Source organism: Paramisgurnus dabryanus, chromosome 15 (assembly GCF_030506205.2).
Source record: "Paramisgurnus dabryanus chromosome 15, PD_genome_1.1, whole genome shotgun sequence".
NCBI classification, from domain to species: Eukaryota; Metazoa; Chordata; class Actinopteri; order Cypriniformes; family Cobitidae; genus Paramisgurnus; species Paramisgurnus dabryanus.
Window position 1 is genome coordinate 6,264,705 of NC_133351.1, and position 18,922 is coordinate 6,283,626.

At 37.2% G+C, this 18,922-nt stretch overlaps 1 protein-coding gene across 2 annotated transcripts in view; it reads left to right on the forward strand.

Annotated features, from left to right (window-relative positions):
- Window positions 1–18,922, forward strand: part of pde1a (phosphodiesterase 1A, calmodulin-dependent) — a 103,705-nt gene that overhangs the window by 22,791 nt on the left and 61,992 nt on the right. The window contains exon 1 of one of the 2 annotated variants that reach the window (XM_065252234.1): window positions 18,006–18,103. The exons of the other annotated variant lie outside the window; for it this stretch is intronic. Within the exon in view, the coding sequence (XP_065108306.1) occupies window positions 18,051–18,103 (53 nt within the window). The 5' untranslated portion in view covers window positions 18,006–18,050. Of the gene's footprint in view, window positions 1–18,005; window positions 18,104–18,922 lie in introns of those variants that run through there. 2 annotated transcript variants of the gene reach the window in all.

An 18,922-nucleotide genomic window follows, 5' to 3' on the forward strand; every position in this document is an offset into this window, starting at 1 on the left:
CAATGGGCTAAAGTTCCTCCTCAACGATGTGCAGGTCTGATCCACAGCTAAAGGAAGTGCCTGGTTGAGGTTATTGCTGCCAATGTGGGGTCAACAAGTTATTCATTCTAAGGGTTCACTTACTTTTTCCAATGCCATTTTGAATGTTGAATAATTGTGTTAAGACATAAAAGATCAAATTTTTTTGTGTAATTATTTTTAGACACATCGGGCCCTATCTTGTACCCAGCGCAAGTGACTTTGTCAGTGACGCATGTATCATTCGTATTTTGCGCCGGCGCACAGCGGGGTTTTTCCCTCCACAGATGCACGTCAGCAAACTAGGGAATGAACTTGCGCTCCCTGGGCGGTTCAGCGCAAAAAGGAGGCGTGTTGCGGCGCAAACCATCTCTTATGCTATTTTGCAGTTTCAAAAAACAATTGCGCTACTAACCAAAAAAAACTAGTCTAAAGTCAGTGGCGCGTTGCGCGTGGTTCATTATGCTATTTTAAGGGCGCATGCTTGACCATAATGTATAGCGTGCACAACACGCATACACTTTGCTTATCTAATCTACACAGATGCAACAGTTATTTTTGCAAATCATAAATTGTTACACTTAAAAATATTAATACACGAGATAAGGGGAATCATAGTGGTGAGCATTGTGGTGATAGTTTTTATTTATTCTCATGCAAATAACGATTAAAATATTTTCATAAGTTTGTTGTGTGGCTGTATTACGTTTATTTTATGTAAATAATAATTTAAATGTTTTCATAAGAAACCTTAATGTATATGAACTTGATTTGTAAGTTTACTTTGGGGTTGGACCTTGCTTGCGTTTCTTGGGTCCGATTTCAAAGCCCCCAAACCCTTTCAGCGGTGAGGGTGGACGCAGCGATGTCCTCTGCTGGCGTCAAGTCCTGAGGCAGATCCACCTCCCGTTACACGGCGTGCCCGATTTATGCTGGCAAGCGTGGGGTTCCCCCGTACAAGGACGTCGGTCTCCTCGGCTGTGAACCGCTCCTGGCGTGCGCCTGGTAAATCCGTCATAGCAACCCGCCATGGAACTTGCGCCCTTGCGTTTAAAGGGAATGTTGGCTAGCGTTCTGATTGGTTTATTTGACGTTACGCCCAAACCACACCTATGAATAATGAACCTACTTCAGACCAACCCCTTATTGATTTGCGCCCGGCGCAAGAGTTATTTCTCACGCCGGGAAAATAGCAACAGCGCCCAAGATCCGCCCACAAACTCACTTGCGCGTTGCGCTTCGCACTTGCGTTTTAGATCGTTAAAATAGAGCCCATCATGTTTGTCAATACCATTGACTTAGATTTTTTTGGGGGGGAGGGGTCATCTTATTTAACTAAATACAGCTTAGTGTAATTTTCGAGAGTTTTATTTTGAGAGACGATAAAAGAAGCAAAACGTTGTCAGCAACTTAATGCAACACATTTTTCAATGACATCTTTATTGCAACACATTTTTCGATGACATCTTTATGATATTTTGGAGCTGAATTTATAAGGCTTTTGACAAGTCTGTCAAGAGGAAGAACACCAGACTCAGGAATGATACAATAGGAATTTCAGTGTCACTAAGCCAACCTTTATAGCTTGGCTGGCATTTCTCTTCTCACCCAGAGAGAGAGAGAGAGAGAGAGAGAGAGAGAGAGAGAATTACTTTACTCAAAAGTATTGATCAGAGTTTGCTCTTTTCTCAGTAAAGTATCTTAAGTACCCATTGGTTGTTGTTGGACCAGTGTGAATTGACCTCAAATTATCATTTAGTATAGTTCACCAAAAAAATAAATATATTCTGTCATTATTAACTGACCCTCATGTTGTTACAAACCTGTATAAATTTCCTTGTTCTGCTGACAAAGGAAAGAAGATATTTGTAATCAAGCAGGAAGCAGCACCATTTACTTCTATAGATGGATTTCAGTCACGTGACCTTTTACGTCATGCCACCATCTTTAGGACCTACCGAGTACCAGTAGGCTATTGACAAGCATTGGCTACCTTGCTACGATTTACGGATTTCTTATCTTTTAGTGTCTATGATTCTTACGGATACAGTAAAGGGCTACGAAAGACAACATGTCGCATCTCGACTGTCATGAAAATAAACGCTACTTTAAAAAAATATGTCTTGGTTAGGGTGTGATGCCTTCTCGATCCCTGATGCGTTCTTCCAGCCGCTATCCGCTGCTACCGAACTACCACTATTTTACACATAAGAAGGCGCGACACAACATGAAACTTTGCTCGAAGTATCACCTGGATCTCTACACATGAACGCGAGCATTGAGAACATTGTTTGTGTACACAGAGTTTACTAAAAAGAAAGGTTTTGTACAACTGACTTTGGCTGTTATGGTGTCCGCTCGTCATCTCTGCCAGACGTAAATAATCGATTTCCAAAGGGGAATGAATGAATCTCATATGAGGCTCCTTTTTCAACTAGAAGGTCAATATTGTTTTTCACTTGCGACAAAACAACGACTTATCCGTGCATTTTTATGGAACTATGCTTTAGGAGCTATCAATCTTTACAATCCTCCCTCCTTACGTCGCAATTGGAGATCGATACATCTTGACTGGGAAGAAGGCGGCGAGCGGACGCCAAATCATCCAAAGTCAGTTGTTCAAAACCTTCTTTTTAGTTAACTCTCTGTTCACAAACAATGTTCTCAATGCTCGAGTTCACGTGTAGTAGACATAGGCGATACATCGAGCAAAATATCATGTTGTGTTGAGCCTTCTTAGTGTTGTTAAAATAGCGATTTTGATGCTCACAGCATATTGAAGGCATAGCTTCTAGTTCTTTTGCGACCACTTCAAGTCCTCAAAATGGCTGAAGACAAGTGAGTGACGTCAGCTGATATCCATGTATAGTAGGATAAAACACCCTGAAAGTAAAAGGTGCCCAAAAACTGTTTGGTTACACACATTCTTACTTCCTTGAATTCTCCCTGGAACAAAGGGCCTCAACAACAGCTCTCCATTGCAGTCTATTCTGGGCAGCCTTTTTCAGTTCACCCCACGTCAGGTTGCACTTCTTCATTTCCTCTTCGCAGGATTGTCTCCAGGTGGTCTTAGGGCGACCGACCCGTTTTTTTTTCTTAGGGGTTTCCTGTGGAGATTGGTATTTGCAGTGTGTGTCCTTTCCATCGCCATTTACGCCTCGCAATCTGCTGCTTGATGGGATCTTGGTTTGTCCGCTGCCACAAATCACTGTTCGTTAGTTTGTCTGTCCACCTGATCTTTATTATGTTGTGAAGGCAGCCATTGACGAATACTTGGAGTTTGTTGGATAGGTTGTTGTTAGTCTCAGCCTCAGACGTCACGCCCACAAACTGTTGGCTGAACGTCTGATGTTTTTCTTACACTTTTCTGGAAACCCTGTGAGAATGTTAAAGTCGTCTTTGATTGGTTGAAAAAAAAAGGATTTCCAGGAGACGCGAGTGTCGCGATTAGTTTCGGTCCCTGAAAAAACAAAGCTCTGATGTCCATTGAGGAAGATAATCAGTCGTGTTCACGTGGATAATAATGATCAGTTATCATGATCAGCTAAACATTGGATTCTCAAAAATATGCAAAGTTCGCAGCATAGACTCTCTAAAAGACGTCCAAGAGTTTTGCTTGAGGCAGTTAGTGGAGTCAAAAACTTCGGTTCTCCTGAATTGCTTGTATGTGTTAAAAAGTGGAGAGATTTGCTTCAAACAGATGTTTGACGGGAGCGTCTCGGTGTGGCTGTTGATGGAGTGCACAACGTTGTTCTTTGGTGAGTAATGTTGTTTATTTAGATGCTAATAGGTCGCGGCTGGTTATTTCAATAATTGACTTGTTGCCACCCGGCTTGTTATTGTGGGGGGTCCGAAATGTGACGCTAGATGAAACAAACTGTGATTGGTTGTTTGATATGTCGGTCAAACAGCTCGTGGGCGGGCTTTGTCCAGAAAAAGCAGCGAAAAACACCAGACCTTCAGTACTGAAGGTCTGGCTACGTGAGACTAGGTTGTTGTTGACTCTCCAGGTCTCTGAGCCATAAAGGAGGACAGACTCAACGTTGCTGTTAAAAATTCGTAATTTGTTGCAGACAGATAGGAATGTGGACCTCCAGACTGGTCTCAGGGTAATAAATGCGTATCTAGCTTTCATGATTCTAGCTTTGATGTCCTTGTCAGAACCTGTAGCTGATACAATGCTGCTCAGGTAGGTGAAAAAGATGACTTCTTTTAGCTCGCTGTCTTCAAGGGTGATTGGCTTCTGGTGCTTTTTTAATAGAGTCAAAGTCTTCTCTAGGTTGATCTGCAGTCCAGTCTTGGATGATTCTTGTGCTAGATTATCGGTTTTCTGTTGCATATGTTGGCATTTTTGGACATCAGGAACAAGTCGTCCACAAAATCCAAGTCTTCAAGGAATTGAGTCAGGGACAACTGGATTCCGTATTTTCTTGTTTTAGTTGTCTGATGCATCACCCAGTCAATCACTCAACAGGAAGATCATTGGGAAGAGCATGCATCCTTTTTCATTTTTAAGGTTCCCTTTAAGTAACTTTATGTCAAGCATTTCTCCAAAAAGTTCCTTAGACTCTAAGGGGCTGTTTACACCTGGTATTAAGATGCGTTTTCATCTATCAGATCACAAGTGGACGACGCTAAAGACAGGTGTACACAAGTTGTGAAACGTTTTGAGCTCGTCCACTTTCGACCGCATGCAAGTAGTCAAAGAGGCTGTTTACACTTGGCATTAACATGCGTTTTCATCGATCAGATCACAAGTGGACGGCGTTAATGCCAGGTGTAAACGGTGTTTAAACATTTTGAGCTCGTCCACTTTCGACCACTTTTAACCACATTCAGAGGTAGTCGAAACCCCTTTCAATCGGATTGCTTTTGTAGTGTAAACGCACATGTGGTTGAATGTGTTCGAACAGCCACACGCGACTGCCTTCCCTCCACCCATTTATCTAATCTGAGGTACTGAACACAATATTTTACGTCTTTTCTGACTTCTGGCGCAAACACACAGTGAACAGCGCTATTTTTAGCCTTTCATTGATAAAACTAAAGCGGCTGATCTCCGCAGTTTCATTTTGCAAGCATGTGAAAGTTGTGCGATCTTATTTCATCAGTTGCGCTGAAAATTCAGAGAAAGCTCTAACATATACATGTACAAAACACTGTGCAGCATGTTTACTTACTATACAAGCAGCTGACTCTGACATTATATTAGTTCACGTTCATATAAACTCATCATTACTCCCGCTTGTGTTTAAATGACAGCGGAGAGACTTGCCCACCGTCTCGACAGACCACCCCCTCACAGTATCCAGGACAGAAGCGGTCAAAAATAGACAAAAGAGACGGATTTAAATAAGGGAGTGGTTTGCGTGTATTTTGTGAACGTGAGCGTCTCTTTTATCATAAACGGTTTTGACGCGTGTGCAGCAGGCACTTATTTTGACAAAACACGTGATGCACATTGGTTCACATGACGCAAAAAAACACATATTTTGAAAACACGAGAAACACACATGACACTCCGAACACATATTTTGAATTTGCGCCCATCAGAAGAGCAGTTACCAGCCGCCAATGATCTTAATACCATCTTAATAAGTGTAAACAGCCTTATTTGGCCTTGCAAGAATTTGATTAGAAGTCATCGAGTCATTGCAAAAGTGTGTTTGCTCATAATTTGATTTCATTGCTTTCTAGCTGCAGAAACAACAGAGACGTTAAGAGATCTCATTTGTGTTTATTCTATCCTGTGTGAACCTATTTCAAATTCCGCTTTTCAATTGAAGTTCAAAGTCTTATCAGATCAAAGTCATGCTTGAATGATGTTTTTGAATAACCCAAGCATTAAGAGCTAATATTTTCTCAAATTGACATGCTAATAAGATAATTTCTTTCCAATGAAATGTTTAGTCAACAGCTATTCATCCCATTAGCTCAGATAAACACCCTTCAAATGTCCTTACATGCAGTAGCAGCATAATAGCATTCGCACACCTGACTTCATTTTGTATCCGTGTGAAGATTTTATAAAAGCGTTACATTCTTTAATGCTAAATCAATTCTCATAATATCATAAAAAAGGAATGTTATCAGACCACCTCTTACCACCAGCAACATACACATGATGACATGAGCAATGTAAAAGAGTTGTGAGTGATGTTTTCCTCAGTCTCCTGCGGGGAATGACTCATGCTACCCGAGGGCTTTCAGGCACGCTCAGTCTTAACAGAATGCACTGCAGACAGGCTAATTATCGGCATATTAGCATCTGCGTGTTATTTAATCGTACTCTTTCGACGTCTCACGCACCCAGCTTTACGTTCTCGTGCCCCACTATAACAATTCTGCCATTTATGTGTACACAGCACATTGTGTCGAATTGAGCTACTACTGAAATCACACCTCTGCGCCATTATGCTGCAAAATTCAGGGAAAACATTTTAAAACCGTTCCTGTTGCAAATGTTCTGGATTTGATCCAGGCACTTACTGGTTAAAAATGTATAGTTCGAATGTAATAAGTTGATTTGCATAAATGCATACATGTAAATAGCACTTTGTGTCAGGTTTTGATGTGCAATGCATTAAGATTCCCTTAACTTTGGTAAATTCACTGTATTGCACAGCAATGAGTGAATTATTGCTTGATTAAATTATTGTTGCTAGCAACAGAAGACACCAATGTTCAATTAGCAGTTATTAAATATTATAATAGCAATAAATAATTATTCTAGCAAGTAATGAATAATACATCAGCCTAACTGTAGGATGTGTATATATAGTGCAGTTGAATAGCAACACTGCAACTTTGTGCATAAAAAAATCATCTGCAGACACAGGTGTGTGTTTATTGGCAAGAACTATCACTTTAAATGTGACATATCATGAAAATCCGACTTTATCCATGTGCTATAATTAGGTCCCCATTGTTTCTATCAACCTATAGAATGTGATTAAGTACAACCCAGTAACTTAGTTTTGGTAAACCATTCTCTGCAATGTGTCTTTTTCCTAATGGTTAATCATTATTAATAGTAATTTAGTAGATGAACTGTTTAGTAGATGAGAAACACTTTTTTAAACAGACATTAAATTAAAATTGCCCATGGAAAGGCAAACGATAATTATAAATCCGTTAATTATAATAATAATAAAATGGCTTTAGAAATTGCCTTTTTGGGATAATGATGGCGCAATGAATAAGACACATGCCTTTGGTGTGAGAGACCCGGGTTCAAATCCACTGTGACACACCATTATGTCCCTGAGCAAGACACTTAACCCCATGTTGCTCCAGAGGCGTGCGACCTTTGACATATATGCACTGTCAGAAAAAAAGGTACAAAACTGTACCTTTTTTGTCGCTGGGGTGGTACCCCAAGGTACCGTTTTCTACATTTACAGGTATATAAACATAATACAATGTTGTACCTTTTGAGGTACATTACTGTTCCTTAAGGATCTATTGTGTACCTTTAAAGGTACAGTTAACTGTTTTATACCCCTAAAATTTAACTGGTACAAAATTGTTCCTTAAAGGAACAGTATGTAAGAAATGTATATTACTTAATCATAAAATGGCCCTGATATGTCACTAGACATTAAGAAATCATTTTCATTTCAAATACTTATATCACTGACAACAGTGGTCTGGCCAGGATATTGTCATTTAAAAAGTGGAGTTGCAGCGCTCAAATGATGTTTATGTTGTCATTTTGTGTATTGGCCACCAGTTGTGAGATTGCAGTACCAGTTTTAGCCACAAGTTTTGTGATTGCAGTACCAGTTTTGACCACAATCCTACATACTGTTCCTTTAAGGTACACAATTGGTCCTTAGGGTATATAATATTGTACCCCATTAGGTACAACATTTCAATTGGTTGTATACCCATAAAGGTACAAAAAGGTACCTTTTAGGGTACAACTCCAGCGACAGAAAAATGAACAACTTTGTACCTTTTTTCTGACAGTGTAGCAATTGTAAGTCGCTTTGGAATAAAGCGTCAGCTAAATGAATAAATAAATAAAAATAAATTGATCCATTCTAACACAAAACTCAATATATCAACAGATAAAAAATGAACAGTAACTTTAACTCTTTCCTTGCCATTGACAAGTTATCTCGTCAATTAAGAGAAAACATTTGCATTAAAAAGTGTTCCTGATGAGGTTTTATGTTAATCTGTAATATTGCGATTATTCACTAGATGGTGCACTTACCCAATTTATTAAAAAAAACGGAAGCAAAAAATTATTTACTAATTTTACACTCCATGTATGTTTTGATAATCGTTCTGAATCTGATCTCTACAAAATTCCTTCACAAAAATGCAATTATTTCAGCTTTTCGTATTTTTTTAAAGAAAAATACCCATATTTAAGAGTTTATAAGCAGCAGAGAATAAAATATAGATAGAATGAAACATATTTTTTTCCCATTTTTGTTTGTTTGTTTGTTTATTGTTTGTTTGAAAGCAGAAGAAAGATTTTCTTTCATTTGATATATTTGTATGTTTATATATTTTTAGAAGAAAAATTTCCTGGAAGGCATTTTGTGAAACTTTTGTGAAAATCACAAAAAATGCTGGCGGGCAACTTTAAAAAAAAAAATGGCTGGTGGGGAATGAGTTAATTTTTTGTCTGCTCAATACCTTCCCACATCAAGCGTTGGTCTCTCTCTCTCTCTAGTCACTTGCTCAAGTTCAACGACTAACGTGCATCTCCGCTGTTGACAAATTTCAGCCATGTCAATAATAATAAAGTTAATATATTGCAATCATTAATTTTGTTTGTACAGTTCTTGCTGCTGCAAATACGATGTATTCCACTTTAAATGCTAAACTGACTGACAACTAATTTTAATCTGCCAATCTGTCACCCGACAACAGAGAAAGAGAAGCGCACAAATGATGCTATCAACAAGTTAAATAAAAACTTAACTGTAGCTCAACAAATCGTCGCGCCAATGACATTGAAATGGTGCCTCCGGGTCCCCCTGGATGTTGACGCCTGCGCACTTTACGGTGCCAAAGCTAATATTTCGAGGTATATATTTTACTTAATTTTTTAGTATTGCAGTTTTTACTGTTTATAATACAGTGTAGGTAGAATTTACCCATTATTTTGTATTTTACTAGCTTATATACTTAAGTAAACTATAACAAATTTTCATTGGTTGTAAACATCCTCCAGAGAAATTTTTTACAGTGTAGGCCGATATATCGTTGCATCCCTAATTTTTATATCTATTTACAGTATCATCAACTGGCTTAGTGCTGTATTTGTATTTCCTTTAGGACAAACATCTAAATAAAGTTTACACTTTAATAAAACATAATCATAAACTTTTATCCTAAATGTTCTTCTGGGCTTCTTTAGTATTCTTTCATGCCTTCGCTGTATTAAAATATAACTACAAGATATTTCATGAAAAGCACATTTGTGTTATGGTGTAAATGTTAATGAGGTGATGGAGTTTCTTTAGAACAGCAATGCGGAGACAGCAGCTGTAGTTTGTTGCCATAGAGACCAAAGCGCAATTTGTGGTGCAATGCATTTGTTCATTGTTCTTTAATCTGCCATTTTTAAATACAGACTGAAAGCGTATTATGACCCTCTCAAGTTTTTAATGCTGGATGGTGGTCACCTTAAGGATTAATCTGGAACCGAGTAAAGCGATAAGCAATAAACATATACAGAAACTCAATATTACTGTCATGTGCCATCTTTATTGCAGTGCCCATGGAGAATAGACCCAGCAACCAAAGACGTCAAATAGTCCTTTGAGTCTGTGTTGTCTTTTTTGAGTATCTCCTGTATCCTGGTTTATAAAGTCTGTTGCTATAGATACTGTAGCTGGAAGCTTTTATTGGGTTATAGACTTATCCCTTATCTTTGATCTTTTAGAAGAGGTTGAAAAATGTGTATTTCATCTATCATCAAGTGATGCTTGGATGACATTTTAGAATTGATCAGGCTAACTAGCTGGGGTAGGATTTTAAACATTGTGGTGATTTCATCTTTTTAAAAGTAGGTTGCATTTGATGAAGTCCCAGCATTAGACGTCACTCACAAACCATTGAATGAACATTTGATGCATCAGGCACACATAATTGGAAACACTTTAGGAATTTCAAAGTCGTTTTGACTGGTTGAATACTACAGGATTTCTGGAAGACGTGTTGTAAACAAAGCTGAACTGTGATTGGTTGCTTTACAGTCATACAGGCTCTTGGGTGGTCCTTGGGTGGTTAAAGGAATATTCCATTTTCTTAAAAGAAAAATCCAGAAAATTTACTCACCACCATGTCATCCAAAATGTTGATGTCTTTCTTTGTTCAGTCGAGAAGAAATTATGTTTTTTGAGGAAAACATTGCAGGATTTTTCTCATTTTAATGGACTTTAATGGACACCAACAATTAACACTTAAATCAACACGTAACAGTTTTTTTTTCAACTGAGTTTCAAAGAACTATAAACTATCCCAAACGAGGCATAAGGGTCTTATCTAGCAAAACGATTGTCATTTTTGACAATAAAAATAGCAAATATACACTTTTAAACCACAACTTCTCGTTTAAATCCGGTCGTGATGCGCCAACATGACCCCACGCAATACGTCATGACGTCAAGAGGTCACAGAGGACGAACGCGAAACTCCGCCCCAGTGTTTACAAGTGTTGAGAACGAGGACCGTTCCTACTTTGTTGTATGTCAACTGATACTAATTTATGTCTTTGTGTCAGTTTATTGTTTACAATGGTCCGCAAATGTGCGTGTTATATATGTAACACGTGACCTCTCTACGTCACTACGCATTTATGTCGCGCTGGACCGGATTTAGACGAGAAGTTGTGCTTTAAAAGTGTATATTTGTTATAAAAATGACAATCGTTTTGCTAGATAAGACCCTTATGCCTCGTTTGGGATCGTTTATAGTCATTTGAAACTCTGTTGAAAAAACTGTTAAGTGTTGAGTTAAGTGTTAATTGTTGGTGTCTATTAAAGTCCATTAAAATGAGAAAAATCCTGCAATGTTTTCCTCAAAAAACATAATTTCTTCTCGACTAAACAAAGAAAGACATCAACATTTTAGATGACATGGTGGTGAGTAAATTATCTGGATTTTTCTTTTAAGAAAATGGAATATTCCTTTAATCAAATGGGCAGGGCATACGCATTAGGATAAAAATTTTAGTATTTTTATTTAAAACACTCAAATAAAACTTAATGTTGAAGAAACTATGACAGAAAATGAACACATACTAGATTATTAATGAATTAAATGTTTTTAACATATACCTCTAACGAAAATAGCTGCATGATGAAGTGAAACTAAAGGGTTAATAAACACAAACTTTGTAGAAGGTCTGGCGAACGATGATAGATAGCGCGAAGATTGTCCGCACTATTCTCCGTGATGCACTTGACGGCCTTTTTTTGGATGACCTAGTTAAGGCGGTAGGGTTTCCCAGTTTAGGCGGGCCACCCGAATTGCAAAATGCTGCGGGAAACCCTGCAGACTTGTGTCTTTATACATGCCTTTTTTTAAATAAACTCAAATTCCTTTTTTTAATATTAGAAAAAACATTCCAAAAGTGCTGTAACTGTAAGATTTAGACCTCAAAAATCGATTATTGGAAAAAAACATTATTATTTCTTAATGAACAGATAGAAAATCTGCCATCTCCCATTAGTTTTTTTTTTTTTTTTGAGCCAATCAACTGCGTTATAAATGTCATGTGATTAATCACACTGGAGCATCAGGAAAATTATGTCATGACAATGCTGATTGACTATAATAGTACCTTAACAAAATGTCAAGGGTACATTTTGTAAGATACCACGGTGTCTTCTTTTTTATGTTTTTGTTCTTCAGCATTTTTGGAGATTCTGTGTTTGATGCCTATTTTTCTGTAGTGTTGTTTATGTTCTCTAAAAGTAAGATGCTATATGGCAAAATAGATGAAAAATAGATGGCTATATGGTAGATAAATGCTGAATGCACAAATGGATCAAATTTTTTTTTTTTTTTTAGAAATTCTGATTTTATGCAGACATGTGGAGCTTCCCAAAGGGCACACTTAAAATTGAGGGGAAAGGCCTACTGTACAATAGCAGATGCTTTTGTTTTAAAATGAGGAAAACATATCAATATCTATCATAATTTTAACATATATCTTGATAATTATGCATTTGCTTCAGATATGTTTGTTTTTTTATATTTATAATATTTTCATTTCTGCAAAAGCAATAGTTGTAACCAAGTACAGATTCAAAATGTACATTTTTCTAAAGGTTAAATCAGAGACCTTAAAACACATCTTAATGTTGACATACTTCCAACACAGGGAAGAATTCAAAGTTATTGTAATACAGTGTTGTTTAATTTTACATAGCCACTAAAGTTATTGTTAATATATCATGAATTTTCCCCATTATATTTCCCCTAACCTTATCTGCACAACATCATGGGAAGTTCCCCTCTGAACAGCATGACTCTGAAATATCCAAGAAGTATTCTTAAAATGGAAAAGTTGGAGGCCTGTGCAGTAAAATGTTATTAGTGTTGTGTGCTGACAGGATAGTGCTTGTTATGTGTGTTTTTTATATATATATTTTGATTATGCGTGTGTGAAAACGGACAGGACACAATAATTTTTTGGCCTAATCTGTCTTGTCTCATCAGTGTTCTGGACTTTTTTGGCTTTTGGCTTCATGTGCCCACTACCTTATTAGGACACATCTCACTTTCTCTTCACTCCACATGTCTGCGTTTCATAAGGATTTTCATTTGTTTTTCAGCACTTTGATTGATTGAGTTTGTCTTTGAATGTGTCACGTTGCAAGTTATGTCTGAATATTTATGATCTCGATGATCATTTTTCCAAACTTGAAAAGAATGTTGTTGACATCTGCAGTGATGCCCCTAATGCACACTTGAGGGACTTATAGTGCTGTATTTACGTCATTCAGTCCATAGGGATTATGGTTTATATGTTGTAAACTTTTTAAGAACTCAACATGGGTCTACCTTTCTTACCAAAAGTGGAAATTGACCTTCAAGCAAGTTTTTTTCTTAACTTCTTACACCCTGAAGCTATTTTGGGGATTTTCGCCTGGATTTGGCCTACCCAATTTCAAAAGCATCCCATACCCACATGCAGAGGTTTACATACAAAAGTTTGGTATCATTTTACAGGTAACCCTTTGAAATTACATAAAACACTGTTAAAAGTGCTCAACATGGTTGTATGTGATATCAGTCCTCTAATAAACACAAAAATAAATAGGCGCTTTTTGATGTTTTTTTCTAAAGTTTTTATTTGAAAGTATATAACTCTGGCCCTGGGTATCTCAGGTCCCTGCAGACAGTTTTGTTTGATTCCAGCTATTGTCAGCTTACAGAGGAAAAAGGAATTTTTTCTCTATCATAATCTATGCAAAAGTTATTTTACTCCAACTGAAGGGAGGAATAATACCCTTTTTGTATACAATTTCTGCCTAAGAACATTTGAAGTGCTCCCATAACCACATACAGTGGAATAAATGCAATTTCTTTATATCATTTTAAAGAAAACCCTTTCAAGTTACATAAAAAGCTGCTGTTTGTGACAAATTTTGTTATTTATGTTGTTTTTCATATGATGAAACACCAAATTTTCTTTTTTATGTTGTAAATACTGTCTTTGATAGTGTATAACTCTGGTTATGGGTGCCCTAGCAGACTGCAGACAGTTCTGGTTGTTAGCAGCAGCAGACAGTAAACACCCAAAAAAAGAATGAACTCTTTAGCATGTCGCATTCAAAAGTTATTCTCATTTTACTAAAGGGTGTGAAAATACATTTTTCATATAAATATTAATTTTTTGTTTTGCACATATAATAAATAGCAAGGTATTATATATGCACACAACCAAAGAAAATGCTGTGAATGGACTCATTGTTTAGAGTAGGACCTAAAATAAAAGATGGTGTATCATTTGTGGCTATATGTGCTATCTGAGGCAGTCCACACTCAAGTTTCACATATGTTTACAAAAGACCATTTTTTACCTTATTATTCATTCGATGATTGTTGGATATGTGTTGATATTAGAACAAAAATAACGCTGTAGTCTTATTCCTGAGAGTGAGAGCTTTCATTTGATATAAGACTTGCCCATGTTTGTCATTTTTGAAAAATATGAAATATGTAAATATTAAATGATATAATAAAATATTGGGGGGGGGTGATAGTGTACATTAAGTGTAAATAACTTTCTTACAGTAAAAGATGTGTCAAAGTGATGCATATCTGCAGAAAGTAGAGACTCTAAGCTTTCAAACAGTATATCATATGTGTTACTGGGGTCCATGACGGAGCATCAAAGATTAAAAGAATATTTTATATTAAGTCAAAATACGAAATTCTGGACCCGGGACAGGGTCCTCAGGGTTGAAGAGGTTAAAGGCTTTTGATCTTGCAGCTATAACTCATAAATGTTGAAAATGAAGCTGTTTGTCATAAAGTTGTGCATCACATTGAAGTTGAAGATTATAAAATATTATAGTAGTTTAAATAAGTTTTTTATGAAAATGAAAATTAAATCATTGTAATAGAATATTGCAGTATTCATTATAAACACTTTTTCTGTATAGGTCATCAATATTGTTATTTTTAATTCCCTCATAATCTTTTATCAAAATCAAAATCTGAAAATGTACTTCTGCCCTCTTGTGGCGATCCTTTTTTGATGACATCAGCTTGATGGCTTGGGAAGAGCATGGCTTAATCCCATCCCTCCAACTTTCAGTCTGCTTGCTGTGGATGCTTCTCAGTATGCTTCCTCATTTATTGCTACTACATCATATGACTCGGAAACCGATCGAGCTTCGCCATCTTGTAGGACATCTCAATTCTTTAACCCCTTCAGACCTGATTTTTAATCAGTGAGCTTTTAGTTTGATTGGTTGATCAGCATTTCAAACTTATGATGTCCATTTCAGTGGACGCGGGGTCTGAAGGGGTTAATTGCATACGAAACAAGGAGTTAGGAGGCTTCCTGAGGAGTCATGAGTGATATGCAAAGTGTTTTATCGATTAAACCTGATGCACGTATAAATCTCCTCTTCCTTTACATCATCACGTCTTTAAACACGCATAAATGTTGGTTAATCATTCAATTGTTGTAAATTAAGACTAGTTTTAGACAGTTTATTTAATATTCATGTATAGAGCATCAATCTAAATGATCAGTGGTATAGACACATAGATTAATTTAACAGCACTTTTAAAAATGACTTTATTTTAAAGTAGTAAAAAACAAGTGTTTTTAACTTTTGTTTTTCTTGTTCAATATTTTGATAATAGAGAATGAACTTCATAGAATGAGGAATGAGGATATGCCTTTTCATTTAAAGGATAGTTCACCCCCAAAAAAATAATTATCTCATGTTTTTCTAAACCTGTATGATTTTTTTATTTTTATGAACACAAAAGAAGATATTTTGATAACAAATGGTAAGCACACAGCTGTGACCATTTATTTACTTATTTATTTATTTGCACTTTTAAAATTTCCTGCAGGAACAACATATTTGCTGGTTTTAACCCTTTGCGCTATAACAACAAAGACGCGTGTATTACAACTCCATGTGCAAGGGAGAGTCCAAATCATGCGCATTACAGAAGGAGTCCATGCCACGCGCAATCAGGTCCAACAAGAGTCGTAAGGGGATCGCACACCGGCCGCGCCGCTCAGCGGCAAAGTGAAACCCGTTCATGCGAGGAAAAGCATGCAATGTGCATGTTAAATGTAAAACTATGATGATGATAATAATAACCATCGTCAACTATCGTCATGAAAGCATTCTATTGGTGATATGTCTGACGATTGTCGATACACGATACTATCATCTATCGGCACAACCCTAGTAGTCGCTCCCAAAATTGCTTATCAAATTGAAGGACAAGTTCGGTATTTTACACTTAAAGCCCTGTTTTCAGATTGTTTATGATGAAATAGAACGGTTTTGACTGACATTTGGACATATGATGCTGTCCCGAGAATTTTCGGGTGTTTGTTGTATCACCTCCCACCTCTACAATGGGTGTATAGGTGCACTGGAACAATCCTTTCTAAAACTTTCGTTTACAAAGACGTGAAACTCACCGAGTGGTCGGGGTGTTCACTGATATGCTCACACAAACATTGCTGCAAAAGATGCTTTCCAACAGGTTTTATTGTAGTTTTTGTCCAACTCCATTGACTTATGTGCTGTGAGGTACGGTATTATTCCGTGCCGGGAACGTTGTTTGTATTCCTGCAATTGGCAAAGGTGGATTATCGCCACCAACTGGGCTGGAGTGCCTATTATTCAAGCTCTCAACGGAAGAATATATGGGTGTGAGGCGTTTGGAAAAATAGGTCCACAAGTTTACAACGAATGGTCGGAAAGCATCTTTTGCAATGATTTTTGTGTGAGCATATCAGTGAACACCCCTGACCACTCGGTGAGTTTCTCGTCGTTGTAAACAAAACGGGACGGATTGATTTTAGGAAGGATTGTTCCAGTGCACCTATACACCCATTGTAGAGGTGGGAGGTGATACAACAAACACCTGAAAATTCTCGGGACGGCATCATATGTCCAAATTTCAGTCAAAACCGTTCTATTTCATCATAAACAATCTGAAAACAGGGCTTTAAGTGTAAAATACCTTTAAACTTTAAACTTAAACTTCAAATATTGTTTACTTCCTCACATCCTGGACACGCCTGTACGGTGGCCAGCGGTAATTTTTGCTCATGTCGCCAGAAGTCGGCAAGCTTTCATTGAAATGAACGAGACTGCGTCGCTATTGCTAGTTGCTGGCGTTATGAATGGGGCGTAAGATGCGAGGAAAGAAAATTGAGAAGCACCCTTTAAGTTCCATTTCTGAAAAGTAAAGCAGCCTAAGTAAAGTTAATGGCGGCTTCTTTGTTATGTCTTACTGTTGATCTGTGTCTCTCACCATGATGATTTCGCTTTTGGATGGCATTTGAAGTTAACAATAGTTAAACTGTGAAAAACACATCTCGAGACCTCTGTGCTCTGTTTCGTTCTCCTGCCGCCCCATCCAGCTGTCTTTGAAATGCAAGAACGTGTTTTATGCAAACGGCTCCATTTGTTGAGACGCGTTGCCTGTAGTAGCAGGTGGTCTGCGCTGGCTATGGACCTGTGAAAATATGACGGCTGTGGGTGTTAATAAATGCCACTTTTTATTATTTTCAAAAACCACTATTATATATCTGATGAAATAAATGCATAGGCTTATAATGCATAGTAACGTATTGTGGCATCATTGTAGCATAAATGTGCGTGGTCATGTTTAAATGCATTCAACTGACTGTTGTCAGAAAGTTACGCAAGAAATGATTTTGCAGCTCAGTCTTCTTGGACAAAGAAGGAAGTCTTGATCTCTGAAATTGGCTGTACAACGAACTCCTTTATCTTAAAAGATCAAATTTGACTCCTTATATTACAACGTCCATCTTCCTCCAAAATGAGGAACCCCTCTGCATAACTTTGTCCACACATCACAGTAAAATAATGCCAGATTGTAATATAATTACTGCTTTCTGTCACGGGTCCAGCCCTTTCTTTGACCAGGCCCTGTCTGCCAACGTTAATTTGCGTGCTCGACGGCTTTTCTGGAAGGGAGAGAGGCTGTACGGGAGAAGAAACAGGCATGAGGAAGCTTTTCCTTTCTGCCGTGTTTTGCGTGAGGAACCGACCGGAGAGATAAGAACCAGATCTAATATACACTGTAAACACCAGGCAGGGTTCAACTTTGGTGCTCCGCTGGGTGCCTGGCACCCTCCAAGTTTTGGCGTTTGGTGTTGTGAGCGTTTCTGTGATGTGGCCTCCATGGCCTTTTCCACTGGGCCGTGAGCGAAAGAGAGAGAGAGAGAGAGAGAGACTGAATGGGGCGATGTGAGGAACAGCTGGGGACAGACCGACTGAACGTCTAAGCCTAGAGCTCTCTCTATAGTCTTGCGCTGTTAAATGGATAAGTATGTGACCATTAGAAGGGAACTTCTTCACGGACCTATCTTCAGGTAAGAGACACTGATCCTGAGGTATTCACGTGCCTTTTAGTTAAGTTGTTGAGAGCACTCTGTTGAAGGTTTGAAGTTTGTCTTGTGCCTGTGAAGAAAGTTGGTGGTCACTGTGGCAGTCTTGCATGTGTAGTAGTTTTCATTACTGCATGTGTGTCCTCAAGAGGGAAATTTCACAAGTGATTTTTGTTTACACTAGATGACTGTGAGATTATTTAGAGGGCAAATGGAGACTTGGTTAAACCTCTTGCTTTGTGTTTCAATTAGGGCTGCCAAATGATTAATCGCGACTATTCGTTTGGAGAATAAAAGTTTTTGTTTACATAATATACTGTTTGTGGGTGTACTGTGTATAATAATTATGGATATATTAATACACACTAATACATATATAATTTTATACTTTTAAATAATAAATATATTTATTTATATATAATATAAATTATATATAAAAATAAAAAAATGTATATGCACATGCACATGTTTCTTAAATATATACATGCATGTGTGTATGTGTATTTATACATAATTTTTATTCACAGTACACCCACATATATTATATGTTATATGTAAACAAAAACATTTATTCTGCAAACGATTAGTCACGACTAAAACTTTACTTTTAGAAAAACTTTTATTCTGCAAACGATTAGTCACAACTAATCATTTGCAGAATAAAAGTTTTGTTTACATAATATTTGTGAGTGTTCTGTGTATAATAATTATGTATATATAAATACACACTCATCCATATATAGTTTTAAGGAAAAATATTTATATAATAATTTATATTTATATAATAAATATTTATATATAATA